The sequence below is a fragment of the Mycteria americana genome, chromosome 8, assembly GCF_035582795.1.
Source record: "Mycteria americana isolate JAX WOST 10 ecotype Jacksonville Zoo and Gardens chromosome 8, USCA_MyAme_1.0, whole genome shotgun sequence".
NCBI classification, from domain to species: Eukaryota; Metazoa; Chordata; class Aves; order Ciconiiformes; family Ciconiidae; genus Mycteria; species Mycteria americana.
In genome coordinates this window covers 14,688,191-14,701,837 of record NC_134372.1, presented here as the reverse complement: position 1 = coordinate 14,701,837, position 13,647 = coordinate 14,688,191, and the positions used below count along the sequence as shown (strand labels likewise).

Sequence of the window (13,647 nt, the reverse complement as noted above, 5' to 3'; positions counted from 1 at the left end):
GCTTTGTTTTGAATTGTTTTATATACCATTTGAGTAGTGAAACGTGTTGGGTGCTTCCCACTGTAGAAACTGCACATGTCAGTGATAACTTCATTTGAGTCTGAGGAGGGAGTAGAATTAATGTTTGCTCCTTTCTTCTTAAGTATATAACAGCTTTTAATATATTAAAATATGCTTTGCAGTGTAGATGTATACTTTTAAGAATTTACCTAATGGCACTTTTAAATATGTCATCAACAGGCAGCTTTTTAAACGTATGTGGTTAAAAAATACAGCATTCGGACAAAGTCTCCAGCTTCAAGCATATTCAGAAGGAAATTATTTAGCTTTAAAAATGCCATACTGGGAAATGTAGTGAAGTATTTTTACAAGTTAGGAATAACCAGGAAAGTGATGAGAAGAGGACTTAAGCCAAACCACAAATGAGTTCTCCATTCATTACTGATGAGTAGAGATAAATAGCTTCTTCAACTCCATTCTGCTATATGTTGTATTTATAATATACAGAATGTTCCTTCTACTTATTTTTTTTTTCCTCCTCTGAAGTTTCCTAATTTTATTACTTCCAAAGTGTTTCAGTAGCTGTGTTATATCCCTGTTAATGCAAGTGTTGGTATACATTTTTAAGCTGCACTGTGAATCAGTCCTGGTTTTGTAACGTAGAAGAAAGAGCTATATTTTAAATGTTGTTTTTCTCACATTGGACCTTATCCTCATGCGCTGAAAAAAGTTACATCTGGCACAGTCTTTTGCATTAGACTCCCACTGTCATTGTGAACAATCACAAAATTTATTACCTTTTTTGCTTTCATCCTTTTTCCAATATAAAAAGAGGACCAGCAATATACATTTCACAGTTGTTTGCCCTTGGGTGGGTTTAGCTAAGGCCTGTGTTCTAACCTTGTTAAGCTAGTAATAGGCCAGAACTAGCATTTCTTTTTTGGCTTAAGAAAACTTCTATTTGAGAGTATTAATGAAATGAGAGAATATAAATGAGTGCTAGTTTTCAGATTTGATGCTTTCCTGTGCAGTATCTTCCCTTGGATCTTTGAAGTTGATGGTCATTAACTGACAACTTGGCTGTCAGTAACAATTCTATTTATCTAAATTTAAATTTAAATCTCCTAGCATATATGCATTTCCAGCAGCTAGAAGTGTTTGCAGACAACCACCACACAAAGATAACGTTCAGGATAAAAGTTACTCATAAATATGCTAATACTAATAAAACTGTTCATTACTTTTTTATTGATATGAGAAAATTTGCATTAAGATTAACTTTGTCTCATATTTGCTACTCTTCCGTTCATTGTGTGAAATAAATAAGAAAACTGGGAAGCTGAACCTTAACTGGTGAGGAAAAGAGGAGAGATCTTCTCTTTGATCAGGATAGGAGTAATCATCCATTTTCTGTTGCCTGAATTTCTGCATCTGGACAGAATAAAAGAGTTTATTAAATTTAAATGTTTGTGAACAATAGAATAATAATGAAAGCTGTACAAATGATAATATTTGTGTATTTACAGAAAATACAGTATTTTGCCTATTTATTTGCTAGGTTTTGCTTGTAACTTTGTCTATACTACTAAAATTTTATACAGCATTTCAAGCTTCACGTGCTCAGGGTAACTGATATACCTATTTATTTATATTTGTACAATGTGTCTCTGCCTGTATTGTAAATAGTCTGTACCTTTGTAGTTTATGTCTGTGTAATGGTATACACAGACATGGTTATCATGAGGTTTGGTTTCATACTTCTTTCAACTCATTGTAATTACTGCCTTATGCTAGGCTTTTTAAATGAATTAACTCCTGTTTCATCTTCATACTTACACTAAGCTTCTAACAATCCCATCCTGTGAATTTAGTAGGATGCTGAGGCCTTAAGAAATTAAAATCATCCTTTACTAGCCACTTCTATTCCTCTACTACTTTTGTGTGCCTGTCTTCCTAAAGAGACAAGATATTTGCATGTTTGTTTTGATGTTTATCCTTAGAATAGAGGGGAATTCCCATATGTAATGCGAGTTGAAGAGACTTTTTTCTTGTAGTATTTCTGCTAGACGAGCATGTTCTTAATCTCCAAGTATAAAGCGTCTTGGGATACTTCAGGGACATTTTGTACCTGCACACCTTCTTTTTGAATTACAGTTCATTTGGGATTTTGAAAACAGGTGCCTCCCTCCTTTCTAAGGAATGAATTGCAGCTTATGTGACAAGTTTTCCTTTTTTTCTAACTAATCACTTATACTTTGAAATATGTAGCTTGGAACACATTTATTTTTAATAATAATTTTTAAAAAACCACCTAAATTTGAAAGGTTTTGAGGGTTTTGTAAAATTATTTAAGGTGTCCTGTTGTGACCATCAGAAACTCCAGTCACATCTGAAAATTAGGGCCAACAGACGACAAATAATTTTTAGCTGGAACACCAACTCTGTTTCTGGAACACAGTGTGTTTGATTCTGAACTCCAGCCTGGGGACTTGGCTTTTCTTTCATCTATACCAGTGCTCCAAATTTACAGTTTTATGTAATTAATTTTTATGCACTGAATCATGCATGTTTAGTTTCCTTCCTCCTCTTCTTTTCCTCTTTTACTGAGGTGTAAAGAGGGAAGCATGTTCTATATATATATGCTATATCTTAATACATGTAGATTATTCTTTAGAATAGCAATAAAATGCAACATTCCAAGGATAATAAGGTAGCAATTGCTACAGCTCATCTACTTTATGTTGTCATATGTTAGTCTAATGAAGACTAATACATTTTCTTACTGGCAATATATTACGGAATGCTTTCTGGTATCTGGTTATGAATCAAATACTACAGAACAGTGATGAAGCATAACAGTAAAATTCTTCAGATGTAGGCGGAACATTTTTGAAAGCAGCCTCTCATCCTGATCCTGGGGGGATGGGGAGGGGAAGAGATTTCAGATCATTAAAACTGATCAGATTAGAATAGTTACCAGGTAAATATATTTCGTAGTAACATAATTGGAAAAACTTACTTGGTGTTTACCTACTTGTAACCGTGCAGTTTTGTTAATGTTTGTGACACCCTACCAAAGCGGAGCAGTGTTCTGTGCGCAGACTGGGTGTACATGCTGCCATTAGCTACTGCAGCACAGGGCTGAAGGCAGGGAAGATGATTAACCTTTAACCATCGCAAATAGGAAGAAGACTGAAGGGACAGCATTACCCTTCTGATTTCGCGTTGACGAGGAAGAAGTGCCGTAACTGTTGTCAACAGGAACGCGCGTTTCTCCCTGCTTCAGTGAAAACTGAAGAGGCATTTTGAAGTTCATGTATGTGGGCTCCTCTGGGGAAAGATGCATAAAAAAATAAGTGTTTCCAGCATGGAAATACACATCTCTGGAGAAAGAGATTCATCTGAGCGCACACTGTTCTGCAGAAGAGACAGGGTCGATTGGTTTCTAGGTGCTGTGTCATTGCCTAGAGAACTCTGCTGGAATAACCATAGTTGTCACAGGCCCTCGTAAATGCATGTTTTTAAGGGTGGACTGTGTACATTTTTAAAGTGAATAATTACACCAACCTAATTTATGCATAAAAAGTTTCATTAATAAAGAAAGGAAAAACAGTTTTCTGGATACTCAGACATTGGTAATAAAAGTTATATCTGATTTTGATTTTCTTTTCAATTTGCCATTGACACTGGCTTGAATTCACTTCACTTAACTGGAGGTGCTTCACTGACGGGCATAGGTTAGGACTGATTGCCCGAGATGCTCTAAAATCAGTGGAGAGAGATGTGTCTCCAGGGCTTGAAGTTAAGTAGGATGAATCCCACCTCTCTGCTACAGCAGTGGAAGAAATTTAGTGTGTCTGTTTTCCCATTCACCAAGGGAGGTAACTTTTCCATGTATCTTTTGTGAGATTTGGTGTTGATCAAGTCCTAGGCTGTCCTGTAAAAAGGTAATTTCTAGAAATGTAAAACTTACATTTGTTGTTTGGTTTGTTTTGGTTTTTTAAGTAAGTTTTGGTGATTTCTTACAGGGGCATTTTTGTAGATTTTTTTTTTAAGTTTAGTCTGTGAAACTGCAAAATAAGAAAATATTACTTTTGTATTCTGTGAGAAGTTCTGTATAGTGTTCATGTGTCAAATATATTTTTTAAAAATGAAAATGCTTGTAAAATACAGTTTGGTAGGTGCTTTTAAAGTATTTCAGCAGGAAGATTAACATTTTTTTGCCAACTGTAATAAAAACATAGTTTCAGTAGTGGTCTCCTTTAAAATATAACGTAGCTAATGAGAACTAATATTGCAATTTAAGCGATAAAATGTCCATATCTTGCATGCTTTTCTCTGTTATGCAGTGCTAGAAATTGGTTTGTGAGATGTAGTCACCATAGCTAATTATTTGTTCTAAGTTAGGTGGGATTTCTCAGACTGATGCATAGATACAGACTTTCATACTCTGACATGGCTGAATCCTGAGGTTGCTGATAATCACAGCAGCTTTTGTTGACTTTCTGTTGAAAGCAATCTTTTGTAAGCTAACAGTTCTCACTAATGAAGTCCATGTTAAATACAAATTCTAAATCGAAATAGTCTGAGGCCTGATTATGACTTCTGTAGAACAAGCAAAACAAGCTGCTGGTTTTAGAATATTCCTCCTTTTGGTATTCCTTCAGTAGTGTTTTACAGCCCTTGACCCAGTGATCCGTGATCAGATATACAGCTCCTTTGTGTATTATTTATTGATTTTTTTTTTTTTTTTTTTTTTTAGTATAGGCTAATGTATAATGAATATTCTGCCTCAGTATAACAGGTCTTACAAAAATATAATTTTTGTAATTACATTGTTCTCTAAAATACCAAAACATCAAAACATGTCCAAAGTACAGTACATTAGTGGCCTGCATCAAGACAAAGCAAGTCTTATAATACTGCAAATATTTACCCAGATGCTTAATTGTGCTCTCTGACTTGTTCCATTGAAGTAACCAGAGTTAATTCATCTGTAAAATTAAGTAGAAGACTAAGACTCTGTAGCATAAAAACCTCAGAGACTTCCCATTGATTTCAGTGCCCAGGGGAAGTGTAACAGACTTTGAAGAGATTTTAGTTTAGAGAAGTGTTTGGGTGGTAGCTGCAACTTCAGAGGTACAAGGCCTGATCCAGAGCTCTGTTGAAAACAACGGAGACCACGAGATGAAATTCAGATCTGTGAATGTTCCTGTTTCCTAGGGTTTCCAGGCTTATAAAGTGCTACAGAAATTGCAGACCGTTAAGCGTCTACAAATTTTTTTCCTTTTTGTTTTTAAACATTGAAATGAGAACTCCCAAGTCATTCATAAAATGTAAATAGCCCATCTTTTCTGTATTCTCGTTTCTGTCATTAAGTATACACAAGATGTTCAGTACTGTAAAAAGAAAGAAATCTGCTTATGGAAATACTGAACAGAAATGCTTGCCTTTAAGAACAGTCACAATAAATAAATGTGTATTTGCCTCTTTTTTTTTTTTTTTTTTTTTTTTTTTGCATATGTATGGTGTCTGTTTCAATGCAAACTTTTTTTTGTTTTTATAATCACAGGACTATACCTTGACAATGTACTTTCAGCAAGCATGGAGGGATAAGAGGCTGTCGTATAATGTAATACCTCTAAACCTTACTCTGGACAACAGAGTAGCTGATCAGCTGTGGGTTCCCGATACCTATTTTCTGAATGACAAGAAGTCATTTGTACACGGTGTCACTGTGAAGAACAGAATGATCCGTTTACATCCGGATGGGACAGTCCTTTATGGACTCAGGTCAGTATGAACCATTTCTAACTCTTTTCTGTCTTTTAGTTTTAGTCTTTTAATCATGGCTTCAAATTAAAACCCATTCTTTGCCTTTTTTAATGCTATTCTTTTTATTGCTGTATTCTATATGACTGATGATATTCCAGAAACAATTTTAGCTTAAGTATTCTAAGAATGGATAAAGATTTTTTTATTATTATTTATTTTTTTTAATATAAATTTTGGAGATAAACTGCCATTTTTAGTATAGTTCAGACACTTGTAGTAAGAACAGATAAGACTGTAAATATTATTTTAAATACTCATTGTGGATTAAAAGCCAGTTTTAGAACTGCTTCCTCAAAGGAATTGAAATAAGAAATACAAAACGAAGATTAGAGGAAAAAAGGGAAAATGTATATGATGGCTGAATTGATAATTTAACTAATGATATATTTTATAAATATTTTCGATTGAATATTAGATTGGTTTGTATGCTACCCAGATGAATCAGTTTTCTCATTTTCACTAAGATGATGTATGACTTGAAATGTTTTTCAGCCTGATGTTGTTATTGTGTATGACTGTATGGAGACTGGAGAAATCAACAGAATAATTTCACTCTTGAAGTTCTGAAAACTGGGGAAAAATGTCTGTTTAGTAGTGATTATAGAAAAATAATTACCGAGAAAGTGATTTACATATATTCCTGCAAAAGATGACTGACTTAATATGGTGTGAGTAGGTAACAAAATAGAAAGCAAGTATTGATTGGGTTAAAAAAATAAAATGCTGCAGAACTTAAATCTATAATGTCTCATTTTCATATTGAGAATATTATACAAAAATAATTCTGGGGAAGCTAATTCTTAAAATTTTTATTAGTGTATTTCTTTCATTTTCAGTGAGATTTTTCTACTGTCTGCCTATAACTATCATGTCAAGAAGCATGCACTTTTAACTTGGTTTTTTTCTACCCAACTGTAAAAGAAGGCGGCACAGTCTTATATATTTAGTTCTGTCACTTGAACAAACATGGACCATGAAGTTCATATCTAATTAAGATCATCTATTACAAGTCACTGATCTGGATGCCTTTAGTTTTGTTATTGCACTTCTACAGGCAGGTGTTTCTGGAAATCCTTACCATGAACTACTTAGATTAATGAGGCAGTTGAGCGAATATAATCTTGATATGTATTGATACTTCTCTTTAGAGGCTTTTGTTTAGAACATGGCTACCTAAATTGCAACTCAAATGTCTAAAACTAAGTCCTAAGCTGTCCTAGGACTTCAGGCTTAACACTTTTGGCATTTGACTTCAATTTTCACACCCAAACCTGAAAATTTCCAGAGTGTTAAAGTTTAGCCAGTCACTTGTGCCAGGAAGTGCCTTTCTCAGGACAGGTGGCTTCTAGCTCTTATGTAGAAACCATTCTCCTTGAGACTGAGAGAGACTAGATCAGTGCTCTCATCCTATGCTGGAGTCAGGCTTCAAATGCCTCCTGTCTGGATGGTCCCTGGACTCTTGCAGTCTGTGCCAGATGCTGAGTCACCTCTGGAAAAGGCGGGTGGAAGTGTGAAAATGTTCACTTAGCAGGTCCTTAATGGTTTTGAGGCACTCTCCTAATGTGCAAGATGCTGATTTCATCCTTCATTGTAGAAGCTAGAACATTTTCCACTTGGTAGAAAAGATCTGGGCTTTTCCTAGCTCCTTAGCTTCCTCTACATTTAAGGAATAGCACTGCCTCTTATGGCTAACAGATTATTTTTCTACTTAAAAAGTAAAAGAAGAAAAATAAAGGCCTGCGGTAGCTAGTTAATTTTATTTCTTTTAGTAGCTTCATCTGATACGTAGCAGAAGTATGCCTTCTTGAAGTATGACCACAGTAGGAAAGTAAGTGACTTTAAGAGCAGCAGCATGGCAGTTTTTAAGAAACGTGAGACCAGATAGAGAATTTTGTTAAAACATGCAAAAATAATATCCTTTTTTAAATTTTTTTTTGTGTGTGGCAGAAACTGAAAGTATGTATTTCATTGTTAGATCTGTAACACAGACCAGATATTCTCTTATGAACTGTAGAGAAACATTTTGCCATATATAACTAAATGGAATTAATCTGAGATCTAAGAGATTCTGCTCTTTAGTGCTGGTTATATTTACCAATTTGTATTGTGTCCAGTTGTGTTTTCTGTGTGAGAGCAGTTCAGGCTTTGGCACTACAGCTGGGAGCAAGTCAGGAGTTTTTGTTATTGTCCGGTGAAACAACAGATACTTGGTTCCTTAAAATGGTGAAACTTTTTATTTACAGTAAATTTAAAACAACTACCTAACACGCATGTGCATTAATGGAGTGAGAACAATTAGAGCATAACAAAGGTTTTGGTATAATTTTCAATTTAAGACTCTGAAATCGTGTTTACTATTATTTTTCAAGAATAACTTATGAAATAAATATCAAGTTTAATGTTTTCAGTAATTCTCTGACTTTTTATTGCTACTTGTGACAAGTCATTTTCATTCTGACTGCTTAACAATCCGTAATTTCTATTTTTGAAAATGTTGGTAAATAGTATATGGAGCTCACAAAAAATTGTTCTATAGAAGAATCAAGTAAAACAAAGATTTTCTTTAGAAGCTTTAAAACCATTCACAAAAAATACTTTTTCTAAGGTTTTGGTTTTTTGTTTGTTTTCTAAAAGAAACAAGGTATTGGTGGCTTAAAAAAGAAATTTGCAACTAAAAGCTTAGGTTTACTTTTTTGTTTTTAACAATTCTGGTTTTCACAATTTTTAAGATGGTGTACTTTTTTAATAGAATTACGTAAGATAACTTGACAGAAAATGCTTTGCATAAAATACTCTGGACCACTACAAGAATGAATTTAGTTGTCTCTTTTTAGCTGATTTGGTGTTGGTACTGCTTCATTGGTGTTGGTACTGCTTTCATGGGTGAAAGCATTCCTCCTTTTCATTAAGCATATATAGCAAATCAGTTTTAATATCTTTTATGATGTGATAAAGATAAATCTTGTATATTTTTTACTTAAAGCTGTTTAATGTAATTAAATGAAACATTATTAATGCTTTGATCCTTTATTTCCCAGAGTTATTTTTTTTATACTTGCAATCACAGTATGGTATCCAAAATGGTTTTAGAATAATTCTGTATGTTGTTTCTATTGTAGGACTTGCGCACAGCCCAAAGTAAAGGTGTCAGAAGAATTTTTTTTTTCTAGGTCAAGAATTTCAGATCAGGAAATAATTTTCTATTATTCCAGTATACCTAGTAGTCTCATATTTGTGATAATCAATTCTTACATACCTTTTAAGATTCTGCTTGGTACATTTCATGTGTTCTCATTGCCTTGTGAGCTGGTGCCAAGATGAATAAAGGATGTGAATTCTGCCTTCGTTCCCTTGTTGTGCTGAAATGAATTGTACACTGAGGGCAGTAGCGAGATGAATGTCACCCTGTACTCCCCCTACCCATTGCAAAAGATTAGGGGCTACAATTGTCATGGGTCCTACTGCAACTATGTACTTGAACAGCAAAGAGGAGAAGGACACCTCTTGTTTCTTGGAGAGGCAGTGTGTTCTGCTATAGAGATTATTCAACATAAACAGAAACCTAGTAGATGAGGACATTGCAAGAAAAGGTCCAGATTTTCACTATAGGATATTCATAAAGTCCATTTTGTTTTCTTGTACAAGAGTGACTAAATACCCTCTAGTCCTGGAAGGACTGTCAGATTAAAGTTATCAGCTATTATTAGATATAAATTATTGTTCTTACTTGCATGGAAATGGGGACCTAGCAATGCCAGTTTAATAATACAAAAATCTTTCTTTTTATCATAGTACCTTATGCTATACTAAAACCTGTGGGGGATGGTCCTTGAGGTTATTTGCTGCATTTAGAAAGATGCACTTCAGAGTGGATACAGTAGATAGGTCACCATATAGCTCTCCCCCTCTTATATAAATTCACACACACACCCTGTCCTGAGTGTTGGAGGAAACATAACCCTATTTGTTCTTCAAGTGAAAAAAAGAAAATTATGGTTAAGGATTTTTCTCTAGCTTTTGTGACATATTCAGGTTAAAAAGAAAAAGAAAACACTTAAAGGCACAATAGGTAATGGGTTTGGATTATGAAATTTTCTTTGGTCTCAGTTATTTGGATAAGTAAGTTTGTTTTAGAGAAGTCTTGACTACATCTGTGTACGTGTATGTTTGTAATATTTATATACACATACATATCAAAATGTTACACTGTTCGGGTAAGAATGTGTTGCAAAGGTCATATTATTACTATTTTGAAAAGAAGTATGTCTATTTCTAGCTTAATCTTTTTCTTTTCCAGTTTGTAAGATTTCTATTTGCCTGTCCTTCTCAGGATGTAGCCTGTTTCCAAGGAGGACTGCAGAGGCGATTGCCACGGGCAACAAACCTGAATATCAATATAGGTCTGTCATAGCTGGATAATTACCCTCAAAACACCCTTCTTATATGTTCTAATTATTAATGATCCATGGACAATTTTTTGTGATGAAATGTAGAAGATCCTTCCTCCTCCTCCTCAGACTCAGCTGAGTAGGTCTCAGAAAGGCTTTCTGGCTAAAATGTCTTTCAAACACTGGGATGGATGGGGCAAATACACGTGCTGGTAACACAACAGAATTATGTGATTGGACATATTCTGCTTTTGCCTTCACGTGACCATGTGGCAATCAATGATACGATTCTGATGTTAAGGTTGCAGTTTTATAGGTTTAAATAGCTTCAGGTATCTATTTAATCTAAAATTAATTCAAAGTTAATGTGATTTAAAGTTTCCACGGTAGTGATATATCTAATGCCTGCTTAGTATTAATTTCCACATATCTTAAAAATGCCTGATTAATATTAATTTCCACATATAATTTAAAAAAACCCTCTACACTATTACTGTTCTGAAAATCACTCCTATTATTGCTGCATTAATTTACTTTAGCATTGGCATATTCTTACTTTGAGATGCATTCTACTAAATTGAGATTCCTTTAAATATCAGTCTTAAATTTTTACTTTTGTCTCCTTGTACATCTATATATAAACATGTGTGTATAAATGTATACACACACGCACACATATATACATATGTTTCTGTGACCGTTGTTTCATTTACGTTGATTGGTGTAACCAACTTCACTGAACTGCAAGTGATCTTATGACCAAAATGGTAATGTATAAATGTAACCGTCCCATTCTTTTATGCCCCTATAGTTTAATTTCTATTTTGGATAGAGCAAGCGGTGATCCCTTAACATTGTTCTTTCTGTTTTTCCTAACAGAACCCATACACGGTATGCATGTCAGATCTGATTAGATTTCACACTGTGAAGGTAAATTTCAGGAAGGACTAGGAGGCAGTTTTGTAAGCACCTGGCTTATGCCGTCACTGAAAGGGAGGAGAGAGAGAGAGAAATGGCTAATAATGAATGTAGACATCTATACGGTAGTTATGATGTCCTCATAGCCTGCTCTATTCACTGCTACAGGGCATTAGCTAAGGGCATAACTGTATTGTGACCAATTTTTTACAGAGAACATGACATACTGGTTACTTTTGGATTTAGAAGGATTTTTATTTCCGAGGGATAGCTGCCATCTATTTATGTTTTGGGAGAATGCTTTTTTTTTTTTTGCATTCCAGTTGCAGTATGGTATTTACAAATATGACTGAACTTTCTTTTGTCTATTTAAAAAATGGTTTATTTCATAGTAATTTCATATTCCATCTGACAAGAAAATTTTTCTTTGTTGCCAAGACCAGGACATCCAATAGGTGATATATTTAAATCACTAAAATGATAGAAAATTGCAACATATGGTCTTAAACAAAGAGTCATTACAGGGAAAATTACTATCTGTTGGTAGTTAGGATGACTTGCGATAGGTGATTAGTGATTTGACAACTTATTTAAAAAAAGTAAACTTAGAGGACCAAGATTCAAATCTAGGATAGCAATCAGTTTATGGTAGATTGAGCAAAGCTTGGATAAGATATGCAGCCAGAACTCAGGAAAAGATATGGCTTTTTAACTAAATTTCTGTATGTTAAACTATCTGGTTTATATAATACACATAGCTGAAATAGTTGCTATGGTAGATAAAATTTGTTGTTTCTTAAATTTATTTTTATATATATAAATATATATAAAAAACTTTCCCCTGACTGTTGACATCAAATCTGTTCTAAAATGCAGACAGAAAATTCAGCTGTCTTCTGGTTTATTCTGTATAATTCTGGGGAAGAATCACTTCTCTGTTTTTTTTGAAGCCTGTGGAAGCACTGGAAGTTTTCTGAGGGTTTTTTTCCAGGGTTGGAATGCAAGATTTGAGAAGGGTGATGAGCAAGACCCTTCAGTTTGCCAATTTGGAATTGCTACTTTTTGTGTAACTTTCTTAGGGCGTCTTTCTGGACCTCTGCTGGAAGAGAGCATTTGGGTGTTGTGTGTCAGAATAAGGAGGAAATTAAGTTTAGTCTACTAGGATTAAATATAGTTGAAGAAGTGGCTGAAGACAAAGCTGTTTCATGTGGTTTTGCACCATTAACAGGCTGGTTTTAGAGATATTTACTGTTCCATATGCTTCTCCTAACAGTCCTCACGAGTGAACTCTGCGACAGTGGGTTAGTCATTGAGGACTGATAATTACGTGATGAAGAGTATTGTATATTTTCGTATCTCTTCAGTAGGCCAGTTTTATGCTTTTTGTAACTGAAGCTTGTGGATGTTTTTTGCTGAAAAATAGAATATACACAGAACTTCTGATGGGGGCCACATCCTGTGAGGTGATGACATTTCCATCCTTTTTAGCCAAAAGAAAAACAAAAGGAAGTAGAACAGAGTAGTTTTGTCAGAAATGGAAGATTTGTCCCATTTGAAAGCCCAGAAGTTTTACTTCCCAATATTTATTTAATACATTGTTAACTATGTTTCCAACCCAACCAGCAATAATTCCCAACAATTTGACAGGTAAAACCTAGTAACCAGTAAACCTGTTTGACAGTAAACCTAGTAAATGAGAGAATTATGTGTATGATGGTCTCGCTTTGTCGTCTCTTTATTTCTTTTTACCAGCATTGAGTCACGTGAATTCAAAATAGTCCTGGATGCTTGGATTTTGTGTTGTCTCAGCTGTGCCTTCTGCTGTCTGCTTACTCAGTTTCAGCTGCTTAGAAATTTGCACTGTTGCAAGTAAAATAGATTCTCCCACACTTTGCTCTATTAAGATAGCCTTGGGCATTTTTGTTCTATTAATAGACTTGTTCAGCAATTTAACTTCTCATATACAGCTTATTATCTACAAAATCTGATGGACAGTTTAAAAAGCAATTGCCTTTCTAAAAGCATTTTGTTCTCAGAACATACTGTTTGAGAGGTGGATTGTTCACACTAGACATCCTTCAGTAAGTCATCTGATCTTTATTTTGCTACTTTATGCTACTTTTTTCTTTTTTTTTTTTTTCTTCCTCCTGATAAGGCTTAAAATCCTAAGCATAATTTGAAGGTAAATGTCCATTTTTCAGTTTCAGGACCGTAAAATCACTTGTGGTAGCTGGAATTGAAGTCATGTGTTTGGACTGCACGTAAGATTTCAAATATTCTTGTAATTCCCAAATGTCCTCTGTGAGAAAGAGACAGAGAGATCTGTGCTACCTTTTTGCTACAAAAGTATATTCCAGTTGGTGGACAGAAGTTGTTTAAAGACTTTTTAATGCCCTTTTATGCTAAGCAAAAATTTTCTCAAAAATAGAGCATTTTGGTTATTGTGACCCAAGTGCGGGACTCAGCACTTAGCCTTGTTGAATCTCATACATTTGGCCTTGGCCCA

The 13,647-nt window shown here is 34.5% G+C and overlaps 1 protein-coding gene across 2 annotated transcripts in view; it reads left to right on the top strand.

Annotated features, from left to right (window-relative positions):
- GABRB2 (gamma-aminobutyric acid type A receptor subunit beta2) overlaps positions 1 to 13,647 on the top strand; it is a 182,102-nt gene that overhangs the window by 56,649 nt on the left and 111,806 nt on the right. For both annotated transcript variants that reach the window (XM_075509901.1, XM_075509902.1), the window contains one exon: positions 5,573 to 5,793. In XM_075509901.1, coding sequence (XP_075366016.1) covers positions 5,573 to 5,793 — 221 coding nt within the window. The remainder of the gene's footprint in view (positions 1 to 5,572; positions 5,794 to 13,647) is intronic.